Source organism: Dama dama, chromosome 25, assembly GCF_033118175.1.
Source record: "Dama dama isolate Ldn47 chromosome 25, ASM3311817v1, whole genome shotgun sequence".
NCBI lineage: Eukaryota > Metazoa > Chordata > Mammalia > Artiodactyla > Cervidae > Dama > Dama dama.
In genome coordinates, this window is record NC_083705.1 from 26,511,460 (window position 1) to 26,533,250 (window position 21,791).

Here is a 21,791-nt window from a genome sequence, read left to right on the forward strand (position 1 = left end):
GGAGATAAAAGCTAGACATATTAATATGGTTTATATTCATATATTTAAGGTTTAGATTACTCACTGATGGAAAAAAAAATCCATCAAAGTTTTGATCATTTCTAAAACCACAATGAGATATCATCTCACACTTGTCAGAATGGTACTCATCAAAAAGAACAAAAGTAACAAATGTTGGCGAGAATGTGGAGAAAAGGGAACCCTCATGCACAGTTGGAGGGAATGTAAATTGGTGCAGCCACTACGGAAAACAGTATGGAGGTTTTCCAAAACCTAAAAATAGAATTACCATTTGACCCAGCAATTCTACTCCTGGGTATATATCTGGGGAAAAAAAAAAACAAAAACACTTAATTCAAAAAGGTACATGTTCACAGCAGGATTATTTATAATTGCCAAGTTATGGAAATAACATAAGTGCTCATCAACAGATGAATGGATAAAGAAGACGTGGTATGTACACACACACATACACACGCACACACACACACACTGGAATACTACTCAGCTATTAAAAAAAAATCACATTTTTGCCATTTGCAGTAACATGGGTGAACTTTAAAGGCATTATGATAAATGAAATGTCAGAGAAAGACAAATACTGTATGATATAGCATATGTGGAATCAAAAAATACAACAAACTAGTGAGTATAACAAAAAAGAAGCAGATTCACAGATACAGAGAACAAACTGGTGGTTGCCAGTGAAGAGGAGGGAGAGGGGAAACATGGGGTGGGAGAGTCAGAGGTACAAATTACTCAGTGTAAGATCAATGACAAAGATGTACAGTGCAGGGAGTGTGGCCAGTATTTTGTAGTAATTGTAGATGGACCTTAACCTTTAAAAGTTGTGTTTTTAAAAAAAGTGTGATCTGTTCCAGTTCTGTCCTTTGGTCCCCAGTTCTGTGACAATTTTCCTTACTGAAACTTTCCTGGTGAGTTGCTAGACTGTGGCTGGCATTCCTTATAGCCTTTTTAATTGCATATAGCACCCAGATATCCTGGGAAACTTGTTATAGGAAAGGCAGGGAATAAATTGAAGTACACAGGGATGTGTGCTAACTGCATCGCTAATTTCACAGCTTTTCCTGATTTAAAATGGTGACATCTTACTATGAAAAAAATTTTTTTCTATTTTGAGAACTTTATGTTTTTTGTGTTCTTTTGAATGTCTTTGGGCACAAAGACACCACTCTTGTGGTTTTCCTTCTCACTTTTTGCCTGCTCCTTCTCAGTCCTCTCCTGCTTTGAATGTTGAGTCCTCCAGAGTCTGACTTTGGCCACTTGCTCTACTTACTCTGCTCACTTTTCCTAAGCCAGTATCTGAGCAACAACAACAAAAAACTCAAATGTTTTTCTTCACTTCCACCTCTCATTCCCCATGATTAAATGATTTATGAAATTTTATGTGTTCTACCTCCTTACTATATGTCAAAATGATTGATCCTATTGATATTCTCCTATTACTACCTAATTTTTAGTAGTTTCACTTATGAATTCATTTTCACAAAGGGCTGTCTTTCCTAAATGGTGTTCCACACAGTGTTGATTCCACAAGATGTTAAATAGTATCCTATTGATGCAAAAAATCAGGGCTCCATGGCCAAATAAGTTTGAGGAATGCTGCATACCACCATTCTCATCTTGGCAATTCAAAACAAACATGAACCACTAAGAAATTCTGCTGAAAAGTATTTTGTTTGCTTAACTTAGCATTTCTAGTAGACTTTTCCTACTTTTTGGGGTGGTAGTTTAGTCGCTAAGTCATGTTGTAACCCCATGGACTGTAGCCTGCCAGGCTGTTCTGTCCATGGGATTTCTCAGGCAAGAGTACTAGAGTGGCTTGCCAATTCCTGCTCCAGGGGATCTTCCTGACCCAGGAATCAAACCCGAATGTCTGCATTGCAGGCAATTTCTTTACCGCTGAATTTAAAGAATTCTTTAATATCTTCCTTGTATTTCATAGTTTGGGACATGCTTCGGTAGGATACAAGGTAAGGCACAAACTCATTTTTCTCCCAAGTAGTCAGTTTTCCTTTTTAATGAATTATCTCTCCCTTTCTTCTTGCTTACGTGGCTTTCTTTATCGTATATTAAATTCCTAACTATCTGAGGTCCATCTTAGAGCTGACTTTTAGCTTATTATTTTGAGATAAGGCATCTGTCAGTTTTTCTGAAGGAAGCCCATTTGAGTGTAGAATAAATCATCTTTAATTACTACAGACATGCCCCAGTATATCTGAGTATCAAATGTGAGCTTTCCAGCAATAAAACTGAGGCCAAGTGAGTCATCAATCATGGAGTCTATTGAAGAAATTTTTGCATTGGGTAAGAAGTCAGACTTGAAGGGATAGTCAACTTTTTTTGGTAATTAGCTACACCATCAGCAGTTTCAATGGGCAAGGGCTGTATTCCCCGCACCCGTCCTTTCCAATTAACAAAAGTGGTATTTAGCAACCTAGTGTTAAAGACTCAATTTTGAATCAGACACACTTGGGAATTTGTCCACACATATTTTCCTTTATAATATTCTGGCTTCATGAAGCAATTTTGTAAAATTACACCCAAACTACTTAAGATTATGGAATTAATCACATTTCATCTTGAGTTGCAGCTTTTTAATTAATCCAATTCTCATAGCCTGGAACTAGCAGTAATCATGTGAATTTCTTCTTTACATGATTGTGAAGCTAATACTTTTCTGTTTTTCTGTTTAAAATATCGGATGGGTTAGCCCACATTCTGGACACCTAGAACCCACAGTTCAGATACTTAAATGATGCTAAAGTCCCTTTCAATTGAATAATACAGTACACGGGAAACTTTTCCCATTTTCTTGGGGAATGGAGAAAGTTAACAAATAGCAAACCCAAACATATTTATATATATGAAAGAATGTCTGGGTGGAGAAACTCTACTGTGTTACTAGTGGTTATAGATGGATGATAACGATTTTTCCATGGACTTGCTCCCCTGCCCTGTGGCTTCTGGTTGGGTTCAGCTAATAGACAGGGAGGAGGGTGAGGCTAGAGTATTGATTTCCCTGACCCCTTATTTGCAGGGTTGCTGAATCCCTCCACTGCAGGACATGGCTCTCTCTCCAGAAGGGCTCTGGTGACCACTACCTCCCTTTGCCCCTCGAGCCTCACTGTTTATAGCTCCGTCCCAATCCCTCGTGATTTCCCTTGACACATCCTGGAGATAGTAGTCATCACTGACCAAACAGTTCCCTGACAGCATTAGGATCTAGGTGCTCATTAAAATGCTGGTTACTGTCAGTTACCACGTAGCTAAATGGCTGTGTGCTTACATCTTGTTTTTCTCTTAGATCCTAGAGTTGAAGACTGGCTCCTCATGTCCTCACCTCTGCCACAAACCATCATCCTAGGATTCTATGTCTATTTTGTCACGTCCCTGGGACCAAAGCTCATGGAGAATCGAAAGCCTTTTGAACTCAAGAAAACGATGATAACGTACAATTTTTTCCTAGTACTCTTTTCCGTGTATATGTTTTATGAGGCAAGTATCTTCAGTATTCCTAATGGGAGAATTTTACCTGAGTCTTTATGTTTGTCTGTCATGATGTTTCTTGATATGACTTTAAGGGTAATTCTCCAAGATTTAAGAAATTTCAGAAACTTAGCTCACTAGAGCAGGTATTTTCACCCTCCCCAAAAATATTGTTTTCTATAGACCAGATATTGAACTCTTTTAAGGATCTTGGTATAGGCTACCTCGCAGATAGTGAAAAAAATTAAGTCCAGGGACTCACATGCAATTAGCCATAAAAGATGATTGAATCCATAAATGTTCAACTTTAAGGAAACTCATCGTTGGAGAAATTAGATACAGTCAAGATAGTGTATTGCCTGGAAAACTCCATGGATAGAGGAGCCTGGCAGGCTACAGGCCAGGGGGTCACAAGAGAGTCAGACACAACTTAGTGACTAAACAACAACAACAACAAAGATAGTGTAGCTGGTAAGTGGAGGGCTGATATTTGAGTCCAGGTCTGTCTGACAGCAGAGCTCATTCTGATTCTAATGAGTTGTCATCATCATGGTAGGAATTTGGGGTTCAGAATGTATACACACCCTGATGACCTGTTAGGTGATAGACTGGTTTGGTTTAGCTGGGTTTTGTGGGGGACAGAGAACTTAGACTCCTACAAGGCGGTAGGTGAGGCAAGCTGTCCCTTCCCTGTCAATAAGAGAGGTGGGGAATTTCCAGGACCAAAAGCAGACTCATGAATTCTCTCTTTCTCCCTTTTGCTAGTTGCAAATTTCAGCCACGCTCCCTTCTCTGCTTTTTTGGGATTCCTTGCTTCTCTTTCAATGCTGTCTGGCTTCCTCATCTTCTACTCCTTATCCACTTTCTCTGCAGCACAGCCTGTGCTTCCTCATTCCCAGGACCCAGGAGGACCTAGCTTGCCTCTCCATCCTCTGCAGACATCATGGCCTCTGCACATGCATCTCTTTTTTTTTTTTTTTTTTTCATTTATTTTTATTAGTTGGAGGCTAATTACTTCACAACGTTGCAGTGGGTGCACATGCATTTCTCCAGCCTGATTCTTGCTGTGGATTGACCTGACTAGCTCACCTTAAATCTGCTCTGACGTCATTTCTCACAGGCCTTTCTGAAGTCTGAACTTACTTCGCTGCCTTCTACTTTATTTCCAGAATTAACTCACAGGTCATCTTACTGTTCTTTATGGAGCATGAGCAACTGAAAGAGAGGGAGTAATGGAATAGAGATGTGGGTGGAGGGGGGGCAGAAAAATACATGCTTTTGGCAAGTTATTAGAGATAGAATATAACCTACTATAGGACATACCCAGAAGTACTAAGAACAGACCTGGAAGCCAGGAGACCAGAGACTAATTAGTCCCAGTTATACTACTAACTAGCTACCTGATTTTGAACTAATCATTTAAGTTCTGTGGGCCTCAGCTCTCTCATTATATAGAGTCAGGATTTACCTTGTCTCTCAGAGGATCCTTATATGCTCTGGTTTCTAATTGTGTCATTGAATGTGGTGTCTCCAAATATATTTCTCTGGAAGGAATCCAATTATAACCAGTATGTTTTGGTTTCAGCTTTAGAAATTACAACATAAAAGGTCTGAGAATGTCTGAATCTCAGAGTTTCTATCCCCTGTTAACCAGTAATACCTGAGTAACTTATGCCAGTTTGGAGATTTATTACCTACCAAATATAAATGGTTACTCTTCCCTTGTGAAAGCCTAAAATATAGACATATATGTCAAAAGCTCTGCAGACTTTTGGAATGTTCTTAAAGTTAATATCAGGAAAGCATTGAGTTCTGCTTTCTGTTTAATCAAAGGTTTTTGACAGCTTAGCAGTTTGTCAGCTCCAGCACACATCCACACACATGGTTTATTGGGTGGAGCACAATTGCATTTGGTCTACATCCTCCACGAAGGATGTTAGGGCAAATATGAACAAGGTGAAAGGAAGTACATCAGACTAAAGGAACCCACATGCCTCATTTTATAGTGATGGCTTGAATGTGCTAATTACTTGGCAAAAGTTGAGTAATAAAGAGAGACCAGCAAAGGCGCCACAGATGGTCACATCACGGAGCTTCTCCTATTCATCGCAGTGCTTGTTTGGAGTAGTGAATCAGTCAACCCCATCTAAATGAATGGAGTTAGCACGTTACCTGAATCAGTCAGAAGTGAGTGCGAGAGAGTATGAAGACTCTCACTGACAGATCAGGACTTTGTAAAACAGATTTAACTATTTCAGTACTTCATTGCTTTGTTCATTTGAGAAAATTTATTGACATGTCTTTGTAAGATATTTTTTCATCCATGAAATCTGTTTTTATGCTTTTCTGAATCTTAATTTTTAAGATTTCATTATTTACCAAGTTGATAGTGTGATTATATTGCAAGTCAAGCTAGGAGCTAGTTATCAAAAAAGGATAGTGTTTTTAAATCCTATGGTCTAAGTGGTTTTTCTTTCTCCTTCATTTCTTTTCACCATTAAAATGTCATTCTGATTGCCTCCTAAACTTTTGCCTGTAGAAGTTAACTTACTGTAAAGTTGTCATTTCAGCTTTAATAGTATTTAAAAGTACAGACTTAAAATGTAATGGAATAGATAATGGTATAATCCTTATGCTGGGAAGGAAGTCATCTTTCTTAGGGAAGATGCTGGCTTTTGTGAGAACAGGATGCCAGAGAAGAAACTGGTCATATTGTTACAGCCCTAACTTAAGCCAACCACTTAATATAGATATTAATTTAAAATTAGAGCCTTTAGCTTTTCATTTTCAGATACTGTTTTAAAAGGAGACCTTCCTACCACTAGACTGAAAGCATATCAATGTAATCTTTGAGTTATGGTCCAGACTTAACAATAGGCCTTTTCTTCTCACCACTGGCCTAAAGTCACTTTGTGGGTGTGTTGGAATTAAGGCTTGCCAGATTGTATTCTCTTGTTAATATTTTTGTCTCTTACTTGTTATGTGAATTCAAAGCAAAACTAATGTGTGAGTGTTGTGTTTGGTCTATCTTAATTTAAAAGCCATGAACTATCACTTCCTATTACATCCGCTAACTGAAACAAGAAAAATCTAGTTGTTATAGACATTGGATGAGTACACTGAGAAGGTTGGTTTGCTCATTTATTTGTTGACTAACTGCGAAGATTTGAAATCATCAGAAAAGGCTAATTTCAGACTCAGTCACCGCTTTGAGAATACACAAACATATGCACAGGCACATAGAGATGTATATAAATAAGGTCAAATACTTACCAGTATTTGCTGTTTAAACAAAGCATTCCTGGTATTTTGTTCTCCAGTTTATTAGAATAATCATTCCAAGAAATAGTCATTTTAATTAGCACACAGTTTATATAAATGTGACTTTACAACTTTTAAAACTCTTGTTGCGTTGATATGAAGTGAGCTCCTGGTTTGTAATTGTTCTAGTCCACTTTTCCCTCTGCACTGACTGCCGAGTTAGCTGAAAATGCAATGAAGAGACATGGTCAAAACTACCTTTGTTGTAGCTCTTGAGCAAGTACTTCCTTCTGTAATATGCATGTGCTCTCTTACAGTTTATAATGTCTGGCTGGGGTACAGGTTATTCGTTTCGATGTGATATTGTTGACTATTCACAGTCGCCTACAGCACTGAGGGTAAGTTTCTTTTCAGAAAAAACTTATAACTCGAAGTCAGTGTTAAAACTTTGTAGATTCTATTTTTAAATACTGACTGTGAAATCAGAAGGAGTAAATGACTCAGTTATCACATATATGTTGAGTGAAAAAAGCTAAAAATTACTAGAAAAAAATCAAATTCAGGTGTTGGGTTTTCTGTAAAATGCAAATTGGTGCTTTTCTTTTTGAATTTCTTGGATTTAAAAGTAAATTTGTATCTGGTTCCTCAAAAATGGAATTACCATATGTTTCAACAATTCCACTTCTGGGTATATACCTAGAAGAATTGAAAGCAAGGATTCAAATGACACATATACACGTGTGAAATAGATAACTAGTGGGAAGTTGTTGTATAGGGCAGGGAGCCCAGCTCGGTACTCTGTGAAGACCTAGATGGCTGGGATGAGGGTGTGGTGAGAGGGAGGTCCAAGAGAGAAAAGATATGCATGTACACATGTAGCTGACTGACTTCATTGTACGGCAGAAACTAACACATTGTAAAGCAATTATACTCAAATTAAAAGAAAAGATATTTGTACACCAGTGTTCACAGCATTCTTCACATTAGCCAAAAGACGGAAGTCAACACACATGTCCATCAACAGATGAATGGATAAACAGTGGTATATACATACAATGGAATATTTTTCAGCCTTAACAGGAAGGAAATTCTGACACCTGATACAATGTGATTGAACCTTGAGGACATTATGCTAAGTGAAATAATCTAGGCACAAAGGGACAAAGAAATATTGTATGATTCTGTTTTATGAGGTACACAGAATAGTCAAATTCAGAAACAGGAAGTAAAATGGTAGTTGTCAGTGGCTGGATTCCCAGGTGGGGACTTACTGTTTAATGGGTAGAGAGTCAGTCCTGTCAGAGGAAGAGCTTTATGGATAGTTGTACAAGAATGTGAAGGTACTTAATGCCACCAAACTATACACTTTAAAATGGTTAAGATGGTAAATTTTATGAAATGTAAACTTTGCCAAAATTAGAAAATATAAAGTTTTTTCCCATGTAAAAAAAAATAACAAATTCCTATCTATGTGTGTTTCTGCAGATGGTACGCACCTGCTGGCTTTATTACTTCTCCAAATTTATTGAGCTATTAGATACTGTGAGTATACCACCACCACATTTGGTAAATGTTTGATGTTTCAATGAAAGTGATAAACTGTGAGGGTTCAGTTGTCTGATAACTTTGGTTATCTCTCTTCCTCAGGAAGACTCCTATTATCTATTATTTTTTATTATCAGTTATTTTAGAGAATAGATAGCATAAACTTATTTTTCAGTCTTTTGCAAATGCCAAAAGATTTTTTGTGTATCTATCATCTGGTTAAGATAAAAATGTAACTGTCACATATACTATAAAACTGAGCATCTTTATCTAGATGGATGACGGTTGTTTTGTGAAGTAAGTTCAGGAAGCAAAGAACAGAGAATATGTTACCTCTGATTCTTTATATCAAAGCAGTGTGTCATCCATACTCCTTTAGGAGGACAAATGCTTCAAAATTCATAAAGTCACACTAGAATGTTGTTATCTCTGGGATATCAGTAATATCAAAACTATTTCCAGCCGCCTTTCTGAAGTCTGTCTTATTGGGTCTTCTCCCTTCCTGAGGATGAACTCTGACTGGCTTCTGTGAAAAGCAAGTGCCATGGATTAGGATCCATGATGAGAGGAGAAAACCTTGTACCTTTGTTTCCAGAAACAACAGAAAGCTAGCTATTATTGTATCTTTGTGGCATGTGGACCTTATTTATCTGGAATCCATTCTGGCCTAAGACTGCCAAATGTGTTTTCTTCAGAATATATTCCACTACATTTCTAGTAGCAAATCTAAACATGCTTTACCTTCTCAGCTGGCTACACGTAATGTTAGAATTATTGATGTGTGTATTAGTCGCTCAGTTGTGTCCGACTCTTTGTGACCCCATGGACTGTAGTTCAGCAGGCTCCTCTGTTCATGGAATTCTCCAGGAAGGAATACTGGAGTGGGTTACCATTCCCTTCTCCAGGGGATCTTCCCCACCCAGGAATCAAACCCTGTCTCCCCCATTGCAGGCAGATTCTTTGCCGTCTGAGCCACCAGGGAAGCCCTGAATTATTGATAGAAAGGAGAACTTAGTAAGCATAGAATCCGGGGGTTCTCAAATTTTAGCATGCATTAGAATCACCTGTCTGGGCTTCCCAGGTAGTCCTAGTGGTAAAGAATCCACCTGCCAATGCAGGAGATCAGAGATGTGGGTTTTGATCCCTGGATGGGGAAAATCCTCTGGAGGAGGGAATGGCAACCCACTCCAGTATTCTTGCCTGGTAAATTCCACAGACGGAGAAGCCTGCTGGGCTATAATCCATGGGGTCGCAAAGAGTCGGACACGACTGAGCATGTACCCATGCACAGAATCACCTGGAGAACTCATTGAAAACACACATGCTTCAACCCCACCCTCAGAATTTCTAATTCAGTGGGTCTTAGATGGAGCTTAAGAATTTGCATTTCTATCAAGTTCCCAAGTGAAGTTACTGCTGTTGGTCCAGGGTCCACACTTTAAGAACCCCGGCTGTCGTCCACTGGTTCTCAACCCTATGGCCCTATAGACCTAACTGCCTTAGAAAACAAAAACCTGGGCCCCACCTCTAGAGATTTGGTGTCAAGATGGTCTGGAGTTAGAGACCAGGCATGGTTATTTAAAAACAAAAGACAAACCTTCTTGAACATTGTAAGATGCAGACAGGGTTGAGAACCATTGATCTAGCCCAGAGCACTTAATCTGAAAAGAAATGGAAGCCAGACAGTTATAAGACTTACCCAGAGAAATGCCACTACTGACGGACTAGGACCCCAGATTGCTCGTTTATGGCTGTTTCTGTTGCCCTGTGTTGCCTTCCTCTATGTGCATAAGGAAGTGTGTTTTGACATCGTTGCTCCTGCTTTGCATGTCCTCAGTTTTGGCCTCCATGGGAAGCTGTTGCTTCTCTGTGTCTTTCTCTGAACCACATTTCTCAAATGCTCTTAGGGACGCTTTTGTTTCTGCCACTCTGTTTAGTCCTGTACTTAGAAGTCTAACTTAGCTCTGGTTTTCTGCGTTTTGAATATTTTTGAACATTTAATTCTGCTTTTGAATATTTTTTTTTTGAGAAAAAAATCCAATCCCCCTGCCCCCAGCTTTCTTATTCTACCTCTTTGTTTATTAGAGAAATGATAGAGTTTCTGACTAGACACGTTCAATCTGGATGAGGGCTTTGACACCCTTCTCACTTTTCCTAAGCTGCTTTGCTTTTGTTTCCACCTTACTTCCCTAATTAATTCTTCAATTATCTCCCTTTTCATCTTTCTTTAATGATAATTTGCTAACTTCTGATTTGCTGCAAGTCTTTTTTCAATTTGCTTGATCCTTTATCTAAATTGGTAGAATATGTTAGGGAGCAGTGTAGAATTTCAGTGCTAGGACTTCAAAGTCTGCTTTTCTATATATTTCAAAGTTCGCGTGGTGTTTTTTATCTTTTTTTTTGAACCAGTAACATTTTTTCAATAATTTTTGGTCATATCCTTCACTTTATATTTTTTATTTCTAAATACGGCATTCAGTATCTTTTCACCTTTTTATTGATTCTTCTGTGACTAGGCATCATACCTAAGTTCTCTCATGCTAATTATCTTTTGAGCTGCCTCTTGGAGAATCAGCTGCTTCTTTAGATTCTATAAGGCAACTCTTTCAAAGCACATTACAAAATGGAATAGTAATAGTTTGCACTTGGCCGATATTTTTGTAACATTAGAAAATTATTGCATGATTTTATATGAACTTGATTTTCTTTAAATTATTTCAGATCTTTTTTATTCTGCGTAAGAAAAATAGTCAAGTGACTTTCCTGCATGTCTTCCATCATACCATCATGCCATGGACCTGGTGGTTTGGAGTCAAATTTGCTGCAGGTAGCCAAGGGAGAGTTGGGATTATGTGCTATAATTGGTTACATTTCTGTATGCTCTAAGCATAAACTCTACCTTTAAGTGTGACTTAAAAGAATCCTAAAACATCAAAGAATCACTTTGATCAAACTTCTGACTTTCATTAATTATCTGAAACATAAACATAGGACTCCTAACTAGATCTTCCCCCACTCCCCAATACTCTTTAGTATGTATGACCTTTGGTATAGTCTTCTACTCATCCTTTAGTTGTTTTGCTTGGATTTTATTCTTTTCCTATACAATTCTATAAATATTTTAAAATAAGTAATAAATGATAAAATGGTAAAATCCTTGATTTTATAGGAATATAATTAGATAACTATTGCTTATATGTTTCCAGGAAGTTAGAATGCTTATCTCTAGTTCCATGTCTTCTTTGCTTTCAAAGTTCCAAAAGCTGATACACTAAGAACTCTTTAAAGATGTGTCAGATTACAATTGTCCCACCTTCCCTAAACATCCTACCATATTAAAGAATGCTTTGATTGTTTTTTAACGTCAAAAATAGTTTAACTCAAAAGCTTGGCAAATAGATTCTTTAGTTGGTTTTGATTTTAGGCTTCTGAACATCTAGAATATGAGAGAACAGGAAGGTAAGTAATTTTACCTATCATAAAGTTTTAAATAAGTGATATCCTCAAGGATATAGTTTTATTAGCAAAAGTTGTCTGGGGGATTTATTTGTTCTAGTTTCTTCAATTTAAGAAGCAACTCTAAAGATCCTTTGAATAATCTATTTTCCCCATCGGTATCGATTCTGTGAGAAAACAGCGATTTCGCCAAATTAAACATTTTCACGGAAAAAAAAAAAGAAGTCTTCCTGTAGGCTTGCAGCCCATTCTAGGCAAAGCTTTAACATTTCTGTGAACAGCTCACCTCTTTTGGGCATTCTGACTTTGTAAGACTAAAGGAAAGAGAAACTATAATTGAGGAATTCTTGTTTGAGTTTTAGACTCTCTAGACATGGGGACGGGGGCGGGGGGTGGAAGTCTGCATGTCTCAGAGCATGAAGGGACATAGATAAGCCAGTGGCTAGAATAGGATGCCAGAACCTAGGGGAGCTGGAAGGGCTGGCCTTACTTTGGCCCAAGGGTATCAGATTTTCCAGCATGTAAAGTAGCTCCTTGCCAAAAATTGGCATTTATCTGTTGAAGATTTTTTTTAAAGGAAATGTAGTTGTTTTTCTTATAATGTATATATGTGAATTTAAAAATTTAACTCACATCATAACAAGATGGTCTCATCTGTGTCCATTTCACAAATCGATGGTAGTTACGTTATTTAATCTCCATTGTTTTACTTTGCTTTCCACGCTTTTGTTTTCTCTTGCACGCATATTGCGCCTCTCAGTTCTTTTTACAGTGATATTTCTCGACACTATTTCTTTTGGCGGAAATTAGAAAATACCTAAACATCCAGTAACCGAATGGTTGTGATGTCTTGTGTTTATAACTGTGAAATGCAGATGTTTTTGAGAGACATGTAGCTTCAACTCCTGTTAAGCAGCTTGGCTCCTAAATTTATCAGAAATAGATAACTATTCTTACTATTCTATTTTTAAAGTATGCTAGACAAGGTGTTTTCACACTCTTAGAACTTATTTATTCAGATATCTTCCAAAAGACCAGATGATTCTATTCCAACACTGAAGAATAAATATAAATTAAAAATAAATAGGAAAGCAGTACCCCCAAATACAGTGATTAAGAGATATTGACACAAGGGGTCTCCCTTTCCTTCTTTATCCATCTCTGCATTTTCTAAATTTTCTTGTTTGAATATCTGTTGATTCTATAGTGGACTAGCAAACACTTGAACAGCATACCTGATATCTGTTCAGTGACAAATGCAGCAACAAGAGCAAGGGTGTTTCCAGAAATGTGGTGTGGTGTTGGCCTTCATTCCTAGAATAAAACTGTCCAGTTTTATCTGTCCTTTCAAAAACCAGAGCACAGCTGATCTCTATCTAGTATTTAATTTCCTGTTTGCCTATTGTACTCCTCTCCGGGATAACAGCAATCCAGCTTTTCTTTTGAATGTGATTAAAAATATTTCTGTGGCAGGTTTTTATATTAATTATGTGTATACTCCCTTTCAGAGATATGGAGAATTGTGATAATTACCCAGGTGGTTCCTTTATATTTTTTCCAAACCAAAGAAGTAAAATGTGATGTACTAATTATAATTCATTCTTTGCAGAACTATTGTAAAGAAGAAAGCAAGCTTACAAAGTACTTTATAAGAAAAGACTTCCAAAGGAGATATGAGAAGTATTACTAATTAAAATGTGATTGTTCTGTGAACAAACATTAAAGTAACTCATCAGAAAACAATCACTACTAGAGAAAATAAGCAAGCTAATTTGATTTGATAGCTTATTTTAATCAGTAACCCTAACTATAAACACTCTCAGCTACTTACTGCCATGTTAAATTCCTGTCCATAGGAGCCTCATTTTAGGACATTCAAATGGTGAAAGTTTCTGAATGGAAAATAGAATTCTTCTACCAAAAAATGGAAGAGGTGTCTTAGTGAGAAAGGCTTGATCTGATTCACTATCAAGCATGAAATAGATTTCCTGTGTATTTGTAATTGTGAGACAGTGGATTTGAGAGGTAGCTGGCTTGTCCCCATTTAAGTAGCTTAACTCATAAACTATTCTATTTTTAAATTACCCTAGAAGAGGTGTTTTTACACCACACTAATTTATTTATTTATATTTCTTTTGGGAAAAAGACTAATCCAAATGTAAATAATAGAAGCTGGGAGTTTGTTAATAAGTTTCATTAGGTCAGTTTCTTCTTACTTGAAATTTGTGATAATGAAAGGATTAGCTGAAATTTGATTTATTCTATTCAGGAGAGGAAAGTTTATGAAATATAGTATAGCATGAAAAAGACTTTTCATATTTAAATATGAAATTTTTCAAATATTTATTTTAAAACTACTTAATTATTTTTAAGTAGTTTTAAATATTATTTAAAGCAGGTTACTTTAAGGAGTACTTTGGCAATGGTAACATTTAGAAGTATCTAGCATTGTTGCAATTATGGATGATTTTTTAAAAAGTATTTCTGCTATGAAGCAGCTTTTATGACATCTGTCCTTAGAAGATTGTTGTCAAAGTAATAAATTTCAGTTTTGCTTTAAACTTTCTATAAATCACAGTGTTCATGAATTCAGTCCTTTCTCTAATGTAATTAGGCAAATTTGTGAGATTTTATTTCTGAAATTAAAGAATATTAGAGTAAATAAAATAGAATATTTTTAGAAAAATTTAAATTTCAAATCAACATTACTAAGCTGATTCAGGCTCTATATAAAGAATGAAGATTCTTCTAAATTGTTCATCTTAGGAAAAAGACACTGGGGAAGAGTTTTGGTTTTTTTCCCCACCATCTGCTCATCACTTTGTTTTCCCTTTCCACTGTACTACTGATTCAGTTAGGGCTTCCCTGGTGGGTCAGCTGGTAAAGAATCTGCCTGCAATGTGAGAGACCTGGGTTTGATCACTGGGTTTGGGAAGATCCCCTAGAGAAGGGAAAGGCTACCCACTCCAGTATTCTGGGCTAGAGAATTCCAATGGGGTATAGTCCAATGGGGTCGTGAAGAGTCAGACATGACCGAGCCACTTTCACTTCATTTCACTGATTTAGTTAAAGACAATTGAAAGAATCTAGGGTTATATTTACTCCAGGGTCCTTTTCTTCTATCCTAAATTGAAGGTGATCAGTGGGAGATGTGGTGGGATTAGAAGAGGAAACCAAGATAGGAAAGCACAATTGATAATAGTCAAATGGAAACAGCATCAAAATGGTCTAACAATTAATAAATGTTTATTTTGGAAAAACAATGATTGATTAAAGCAAACTTAACATAGCTTACTTATGAAAGCCAGTGGTTCTACTGCTAAAATTTTGTGGCACTAAAAGTATTTATTGAAAACCATTAAGAGTGAAAAAAAGTTAACGTGATTTTACACAATAATATGTAAGAAATATATATATAGATTCTTAGTGGCTTAATTCATAGTACCTCAAATTGGAAACAACTCAAACATCTTTTGATTGGAGGGTGGATAAATACATTGTGATGAATTCATATCAGGTAATACTACACAGAAATAAAAAGGCAATCTATGTGGATGAATCTTAAAAACAGTGTGTTGATTAAAAGAAGGTAGCCACAAAGAATACATCCTGTATAATTCTATTTATATGAAGTTTTATAACAGGCAAAACTAACAGTTGATGATGGAAGTCAGAATAAAAGTTACATTGGAAGGAGTATATTCATTAGAAGGGGCACATAGGAACTTTATGTGGCATCAGAAATGTCTTCTATCTTGAATTTGGTGGTGGTAACATATGTAAAAAATCATCAAGTTGTACACTTAAGATTAGTGTACTTTGTGTGCTTTATAAGTGTTAATTCTTACTAAAAATGAATTTGATTACTATTATTTAGCAATAGATTATATTTAAAAGGTAATTCCACTTAGTTTGTTAAGGTAAGTCCAAATCACAGGAAAATCTTAATGTTAAGATAGAATAAATAAAGTTGTGTTCATTTATTTTCCAAGATGTTATTTTGCATTTTACAAAATGGATGTAGTATCCAGATCCCTCTAATTTTATAGATGTTTAATAATAATGGTATTTCATATTTATTTTTCTTCCCGCTAAAATTAAAGAAATATACTAAAAGTTTAGACCAAAATATATCTCATCTTAAGGAACAGTGCCCCTATTTTATGATATTTTTTTTTCCAGGTGGTTTGGGAACCTTCCATGCCCTTGTAAATACAGCTGTACATGTAGTCATGTATTCCTACTATGGACTGTGTGCACTGGGACCAGATTACCAGAAATATTTGTGGTGGAAAAAATATTTGACATCATTACAACTTGTGAGTAGTTCATTTTCTTTAAAAGCAGATATGAAACTAAACTGGGAGTCGCTTGACTTCATTATGAATGAGGATACTAACGAAAGAGCAAAGTTTACAAAACATAGGAATATAAATTGCCTGGCCTCTAAGGCATCCGGGTGGCGCAGAGGTAAAGAATCCACCTGCCAGTGCAGAAGATGCAAGAGACACGGGTTCCATCCCCGAGTAGGCAAGATCCCCTGGAGTAGGAAATGGCAACCCACTCCAGTATTCTTGCCAGGGAAATCCCATGGATTGTGGAACCCGGCAGGCTACAGTCCGTGGGATCGCAGGGTCAGACATGACTGAGCACACACACGCATGGCATACCCATCACTCTTTATATCTTCTGTGAACTTTTGTCAGGAACTTTATTGAAAACAAAGTATATTTGGTAGCCAAGAGGCTCAGACAATTAGACTAGCATGTGTATCTTTACACCATCTTTATATTATTTTATGCATTTATATGAGGAGGAAATGGTAACCCACTGCGATATTCTTGCCTGGAGAATTCCGTGGACAGAGGAGCCTGGCAGATTACAGTAAACAGGTTGCAAAGAGTTGGACACAACTGAGCAACTAACACATACACAACATGCATTTATATAAAATAAATATATTTATGATCAAAATAATCTCAAAATTATGTGAACCTCATTAGACATAATATTAAATTAGAAATTCCATATGCTACATCTAAATGACCTTGAGGGAAGGTAACTTTCAGAGAATTATGAGCCTTCCTGTGTGCCTGCCTGCCTAGTCCTGACATTTATAAGTTTATCTTTCCTCCAACTCGTAAAAGTCCTGTGGGAATGAAAGGTGCTGTAAAATACACATTGACAAAAGTGAGAGCACCCTAAATAAACAAACGTAAGGAAATGGAGAAGCAAATTATTTTAATTCCTGCCTGGAAATATTACAAAGTTCTGAAAATTATTCACAAGTCCTTTCTTTTTAAGCATTTTATATAAATGGAAAGTAGTATATGTTTATTGTAGAGAAATTAGAACATCTATGATGCATATAGAATTTATCTTAGGCTTTTTTTTTTCACTTAACTTACTCTTAAGTGTTGTAAAAATCTTTTTAATAATATGGAAAAATACTTATATAGAGAAAATACATGCTGTTCATTATTTTCTCAAGTGTGTTAATAATATTTACACAAACACACCTGCATAGAATGCAGAGGATGCTACTTTGACTTTCTAAAGTTTCATTTTCTCATCTGCATAATGAGAGGAATAATTGTAGCTACCGCACAGAAATGTCCTAAAAGTTCCTTGAGATAATGCAAGGAAAGTTGATGATGATAATAACAAGAATAATGTAAAAATCTTAACTATGGTTGAATAGATTATGGGTAATCATTATTTATTTTTATGTGTAGATTTTTACTTTCCCAAAATTTCCACAGAACACGTATTACCTTTTAGTCATGAGAAAAAAGATATCCAAAAAATGTGGACATTAGCCCAGAACATGTAATACGTTCTTTTAAGACTGTGTAGAACGTTCTGGAACACAGAACACTTGGACATATGAGGGGGGTCACCAATGCTCTCTTACTGCTTGAAGATTCTCTGCTATAGTTGGCAGATAGGATATATTTTTGTCTATGACAGTGGAGGACTGCTGGCAAATATGAAGACTCAGTGATGGTGTGGCTCCAATAATGTAAAGGGGGCTCTAATTAGAATGTTTTTATTCCCCTCCCCACCCCATCCTCAACTGAAATATCCAGGTTAACAGCAGGACGGAATGTTTGAAATCAAGCTGTCATAGAAAATTAGGCCATAAGGTAGTGGTCCTGAGTGTATTTCTTCAGACAAGAGCTCAAGTTGAGACTGATGGCTCTCTGCGTGTTAAAGGGCTGCTGCAGCGTGCTGCCCGCGTGCGTGCTCCGCTGTGTCGGACTCGTCAGGATCCCTTGGACTGTGGCTGCACAGCTCCAGGGAATTGACATAGCACTCCCTGGAGCTGTGTGCTTTGGCCCCACTGAACAGTGGTTCCAAATTCCCATCTGCATTTTGACATTGTTCCACCTACTCTGACTCCCATGGAGGCTAGATTGAAAGATAAAGTTCCCTGTTCAACAGTAGCTTAGATGTGGTTGGAGAGTGTTTACATATAAGCAGACAAAGAATGCGTTCAATAATTGCTCCATTGTGACTCTTGGTAGCTTAACAGTACTTTTCATTCTTCCATCTGTTAGATCCAGTTCGTTCTTGTCACCGTCCACATCGGCCAGTTCTTTTTCATGGAGGATTGCAAGTACCAGTTTCCAGTCTTTCTATACATCATTATGAGTTACGGCTTCATCTTCCTGCTGCTCTTTCTCCATTTTTGGTACCGTGCTTACACCAAAGGTCAGAGGCTACCCAAAACTGTGAAACATGGAATCTGCAAAAACAAAGATCACTAAAGTTCAAGCACAACATAGGTCTATGAAAAAGATTGATATCTTGTCTTCCTTGACAATCAAGAGATATTTCCATGTGCAGTGCATTTTGTATATTTTTCAAAACCAAGAGCTTGTATTTTTATGATAAGTTATTGGGGTTGCTAGTATTTGAGAGCCCAAGCTCCCAGAGAACAGTCTTCTGATAATTAGAGCCTAAAGTAGCCAGTTTTTCAGCTGCTTTTAAACCTAAAGATCTTATTTAACACATTTTTTAGATTGAAAGAAGGATGTGAAACAGTACAGTAGTCTACAAAGAAATCCAGTTATACATGAAAAATATCATTTGATATTTTGGGCATGGGTAGAGATCCATGCAGTACAGTAGATTCCTTCTGCAGAGTCTGAAAACCTTTAACTGTGGGCTCTGGCTTTGTTGCTTGTTGACTATATTCAGAAGACACTGTATTTAAACTTAAATTCCCATTCTAAAGAGCTAACATGATTTTTGATAAGTTATCATTTAAAATCACTAAGTCATTTTTAATGAATCTCTTAAATAGCCAGCCCCAGTTTTGCTTATAAGACTTCCTCCCAACACTTTTGCTTGGTAAACTGTTTAAAAGGTAACATTCCTTTATGTTAGTACATTGATGCACTTGAAACTAAGGTGGAGTTAATATTTTGAAAACAAGGTGATTTGTTCTGATGGCTTAATGAACACTTTACTGTTACTCTTTTGCATTGAACTTTGCATATTTCTGGGAAGAGGTGAATTTGTCCAAGGAAAAAATAAATAGTTGTCTATAGTATTGATGTAATGTCACTTTCTCATATGATCATGGTTTAAAGGATTCTCTTGGTTAAATATATATTGGTTAGATGTGTAAATGCTCATATCATTAGCACACATTAACTGACTTTATACATAGTTTTCCAGGGGTGGGTTAAGAGTGGCTTGGAAGCAACTGGAAGCAAATGGTGTCACAGAAACTATCCAGGGAAGACTTGGTGATAGGGGTCTCTCATAAAGAGAGTGACAGAGAGAGACTGTGTAGCAGTTATTGTTATAAATTCACTGCATGGAAAAATATTTTCCAGAATTATGAATTAAATAACAGCCTAGAATTATTTTTTTTTCATATTTATGAACTATATAATGAAGGACTGCAATGCATTTTGCATAGCTTTCATTTCTTTAAAATTGCTGCTTTCTAAAATCCTCTTTTCACATTTTGTCAGGGAACCCAACTACTGATCAGTAGAGTTTCACCCAAGAAATAACAATAGTTGGATATTTCTGAATTTTTCCGTATAGCTTTTTTACTGTTATACTTGATTTTGAAGGGTTGCTTATGTTTGTGTCACTGCAAGCAATCGGTACCCAGTCATTGTATAACACATAATGTTACTTATTGTACAACAAAGCCTGAGTTTCTACCAACTGTAAACCCCTGGAGTTAGGTGTCTCTCTCTTAATCCATTCATCTATACCATGGTCTTTTCTTTTCACATTCAGCAGGTTCATAGTTATTTGCCTTTAGTGATTTCACTTTCTTACAGTATAAAATGATGAAGGTTGATAAAAGGAGAGATTACCTTTTTTAAAAAAATAAATAATAAAGAACAGGAACGCAAAGGTAAACGAAACAGCAGCTCTAATTTATCTCTCTATGAGAGTCTCAGGTCTCCTTAAGTGTTTTCGTGTTTTGGCTCTTCAAATCCAACCTAAGCTAAAGTGAAGAGGTATGGTAGATGCTGTTACACATATGCACAGTTCCCAAAGACCCCAGTAGGGTAAAGACCAAAAGGAAGCAAAACTAAAAGAAGATAAAACAGGAGAGCTGGGTTTGATCCCTGGTTTGGGAAGATCCCCTGGAGAAGGGAATGGCAACCCACTCCAATGTTCTTGCCTGGAGAATCCCATGGACAGAGAAGAGCCTAGTGGGCTATAATCCATGGGGTCGCAAAGAGTCGGACACGACTGAACAACTTTCACTCACTTGGTATCTTTGCATACTTTCTGCCTTGTACTGTACGACCTCCCCTCCTCTTCCTGTAGCTGTTAAAATGATTGAGGTGCTTATGAACTAATAGCAACATGTGATGGAATCACACTCTACACTATAAATAGGAGTAGAGAGCTAGAATGTTACATGAAAAGAAATCACAGCTGGCAGAGGCAACTTCAATATGAATGAACATCAGCAGATCAGTGCCACTGGATACAGGACTGGGTGGGTATTGTTTTATTAAATGGCTCTGTGGGTCACATAAAGTTTCTGTTGGACTTTCATCCCACTTTTCAAGACTTCCTTGCCTTTGGGTGTGCTTTGCTTACCTGACAAATAAAAAGGCCAGCTACAAAACCTGGCTTATGATACAAAGCTCTATGAATTCTTTAGAACCTGTACCTACATTATAGATAAATACAAATATAAAATTTTAAATATCTGTGGGACATTGCCATTTTACAATCTTAATTGAGCAGACTGCATTGTTACATAAATTATAAGATTATGAAGTTGCATTTCTTCAATTATCCCTTATTTCTGTTAACTACTTTAAAGACTATGGAAAACTCCGTGAAAATTGTCAAAGTTCAGGTCTGATTTTCGATGTGTAAAATATAATAATAAATTCGTGGTGTTGCATGTCTATGTGTGTGTGTTTTTCATTTTGGAATCTAACTACATATGTTTGCATGGAAAGATGGTGTTGTAATCTGAATATTCATTTAATCAAATCATTTCACACACTTGTTCTACCTTTGCTATGTTTAGAGCCCTGTGCTGGACATTGAAAGTGAAAGTGAAGTCGCTCAGTCGTGTCCGACTCTTTGCCACCCCATGAACTGTAGCCTACCAGGCTCCTCTGTCCATGGGATTTTCCAAGCACAAGTACTGGAGTGGGTTGCCATTTCCTTCTCCATGGGAACTTCCCAACTCCAGGATCAAGCCCGGGTCTCCTGCACTGTAGGCAGACGCTTTATTGTCTGAGCCACCAGGGAAGTCCTGGACGTTAGAGTGTTACAAAATACAAAGATGCCTACCTACCACATGGGACTTTCTGGATGGCCCAGTGGTTAAGACTCCACACTTCCATTGCATGGGGCACAGGTTCAATCCTTGGTTGGGGAACTAAGATCCCACATGCTGCACAGCACAGCCTGAAAAACGAAAATCAAAGATGCCTACCACATAGTTGGTACCCCCTGGAGCTTGCAGACTGTCAGAGGAGATTGTGTTACAGGGAAGTATATGGTTGGTGTCA

The 21,791-nt window shown here is 37.0% G+C and overlaps 1 protein-coding gene across 3 annotated transcripts in view; it reads left to right on the top strand.

Moving 5' to 3' along the window:
- ELOVL7 (ELOVL fatty acid elongase 7) overlaps positions 1-21,174 on the top strand; it is a 76,618-nt gene extending 55,444 nt beyond the window's left edge. For all 3 annotated transcript variants that reach the window (XM_061129745.1, XM_061129746.1, XM_061129747.1), the window contains exons 3-8: positions 3,329-3,519; positions 7,089-7,169; positions 8,257-8,313; positions 11,038-11,143; positions 15,955-16,091; positions 18,333-21,174. In XM_061129745.1, the coding sequence (XP_060985728.1) occupies positions 3,329-3,519; positions 7,089-7,169; positions 8,257-8,313; positions 11,038-11,143; positions 15,955-16,091; positions 18,333-18,542 (782 nt within the window). In that variant the 3' untranslated portion in view covers positions 18,543-21,174. The remainder of the gene's footprint in view (positions 1-3,328; positions 3,520-7,088; positions 7,170-8,256; positions 8,314-11,037; positions 11,144-15,954; positions 16,092-18,332) is intronic.
- Positions 21,175-21,791: the final 617 nt, after the last annotated feature.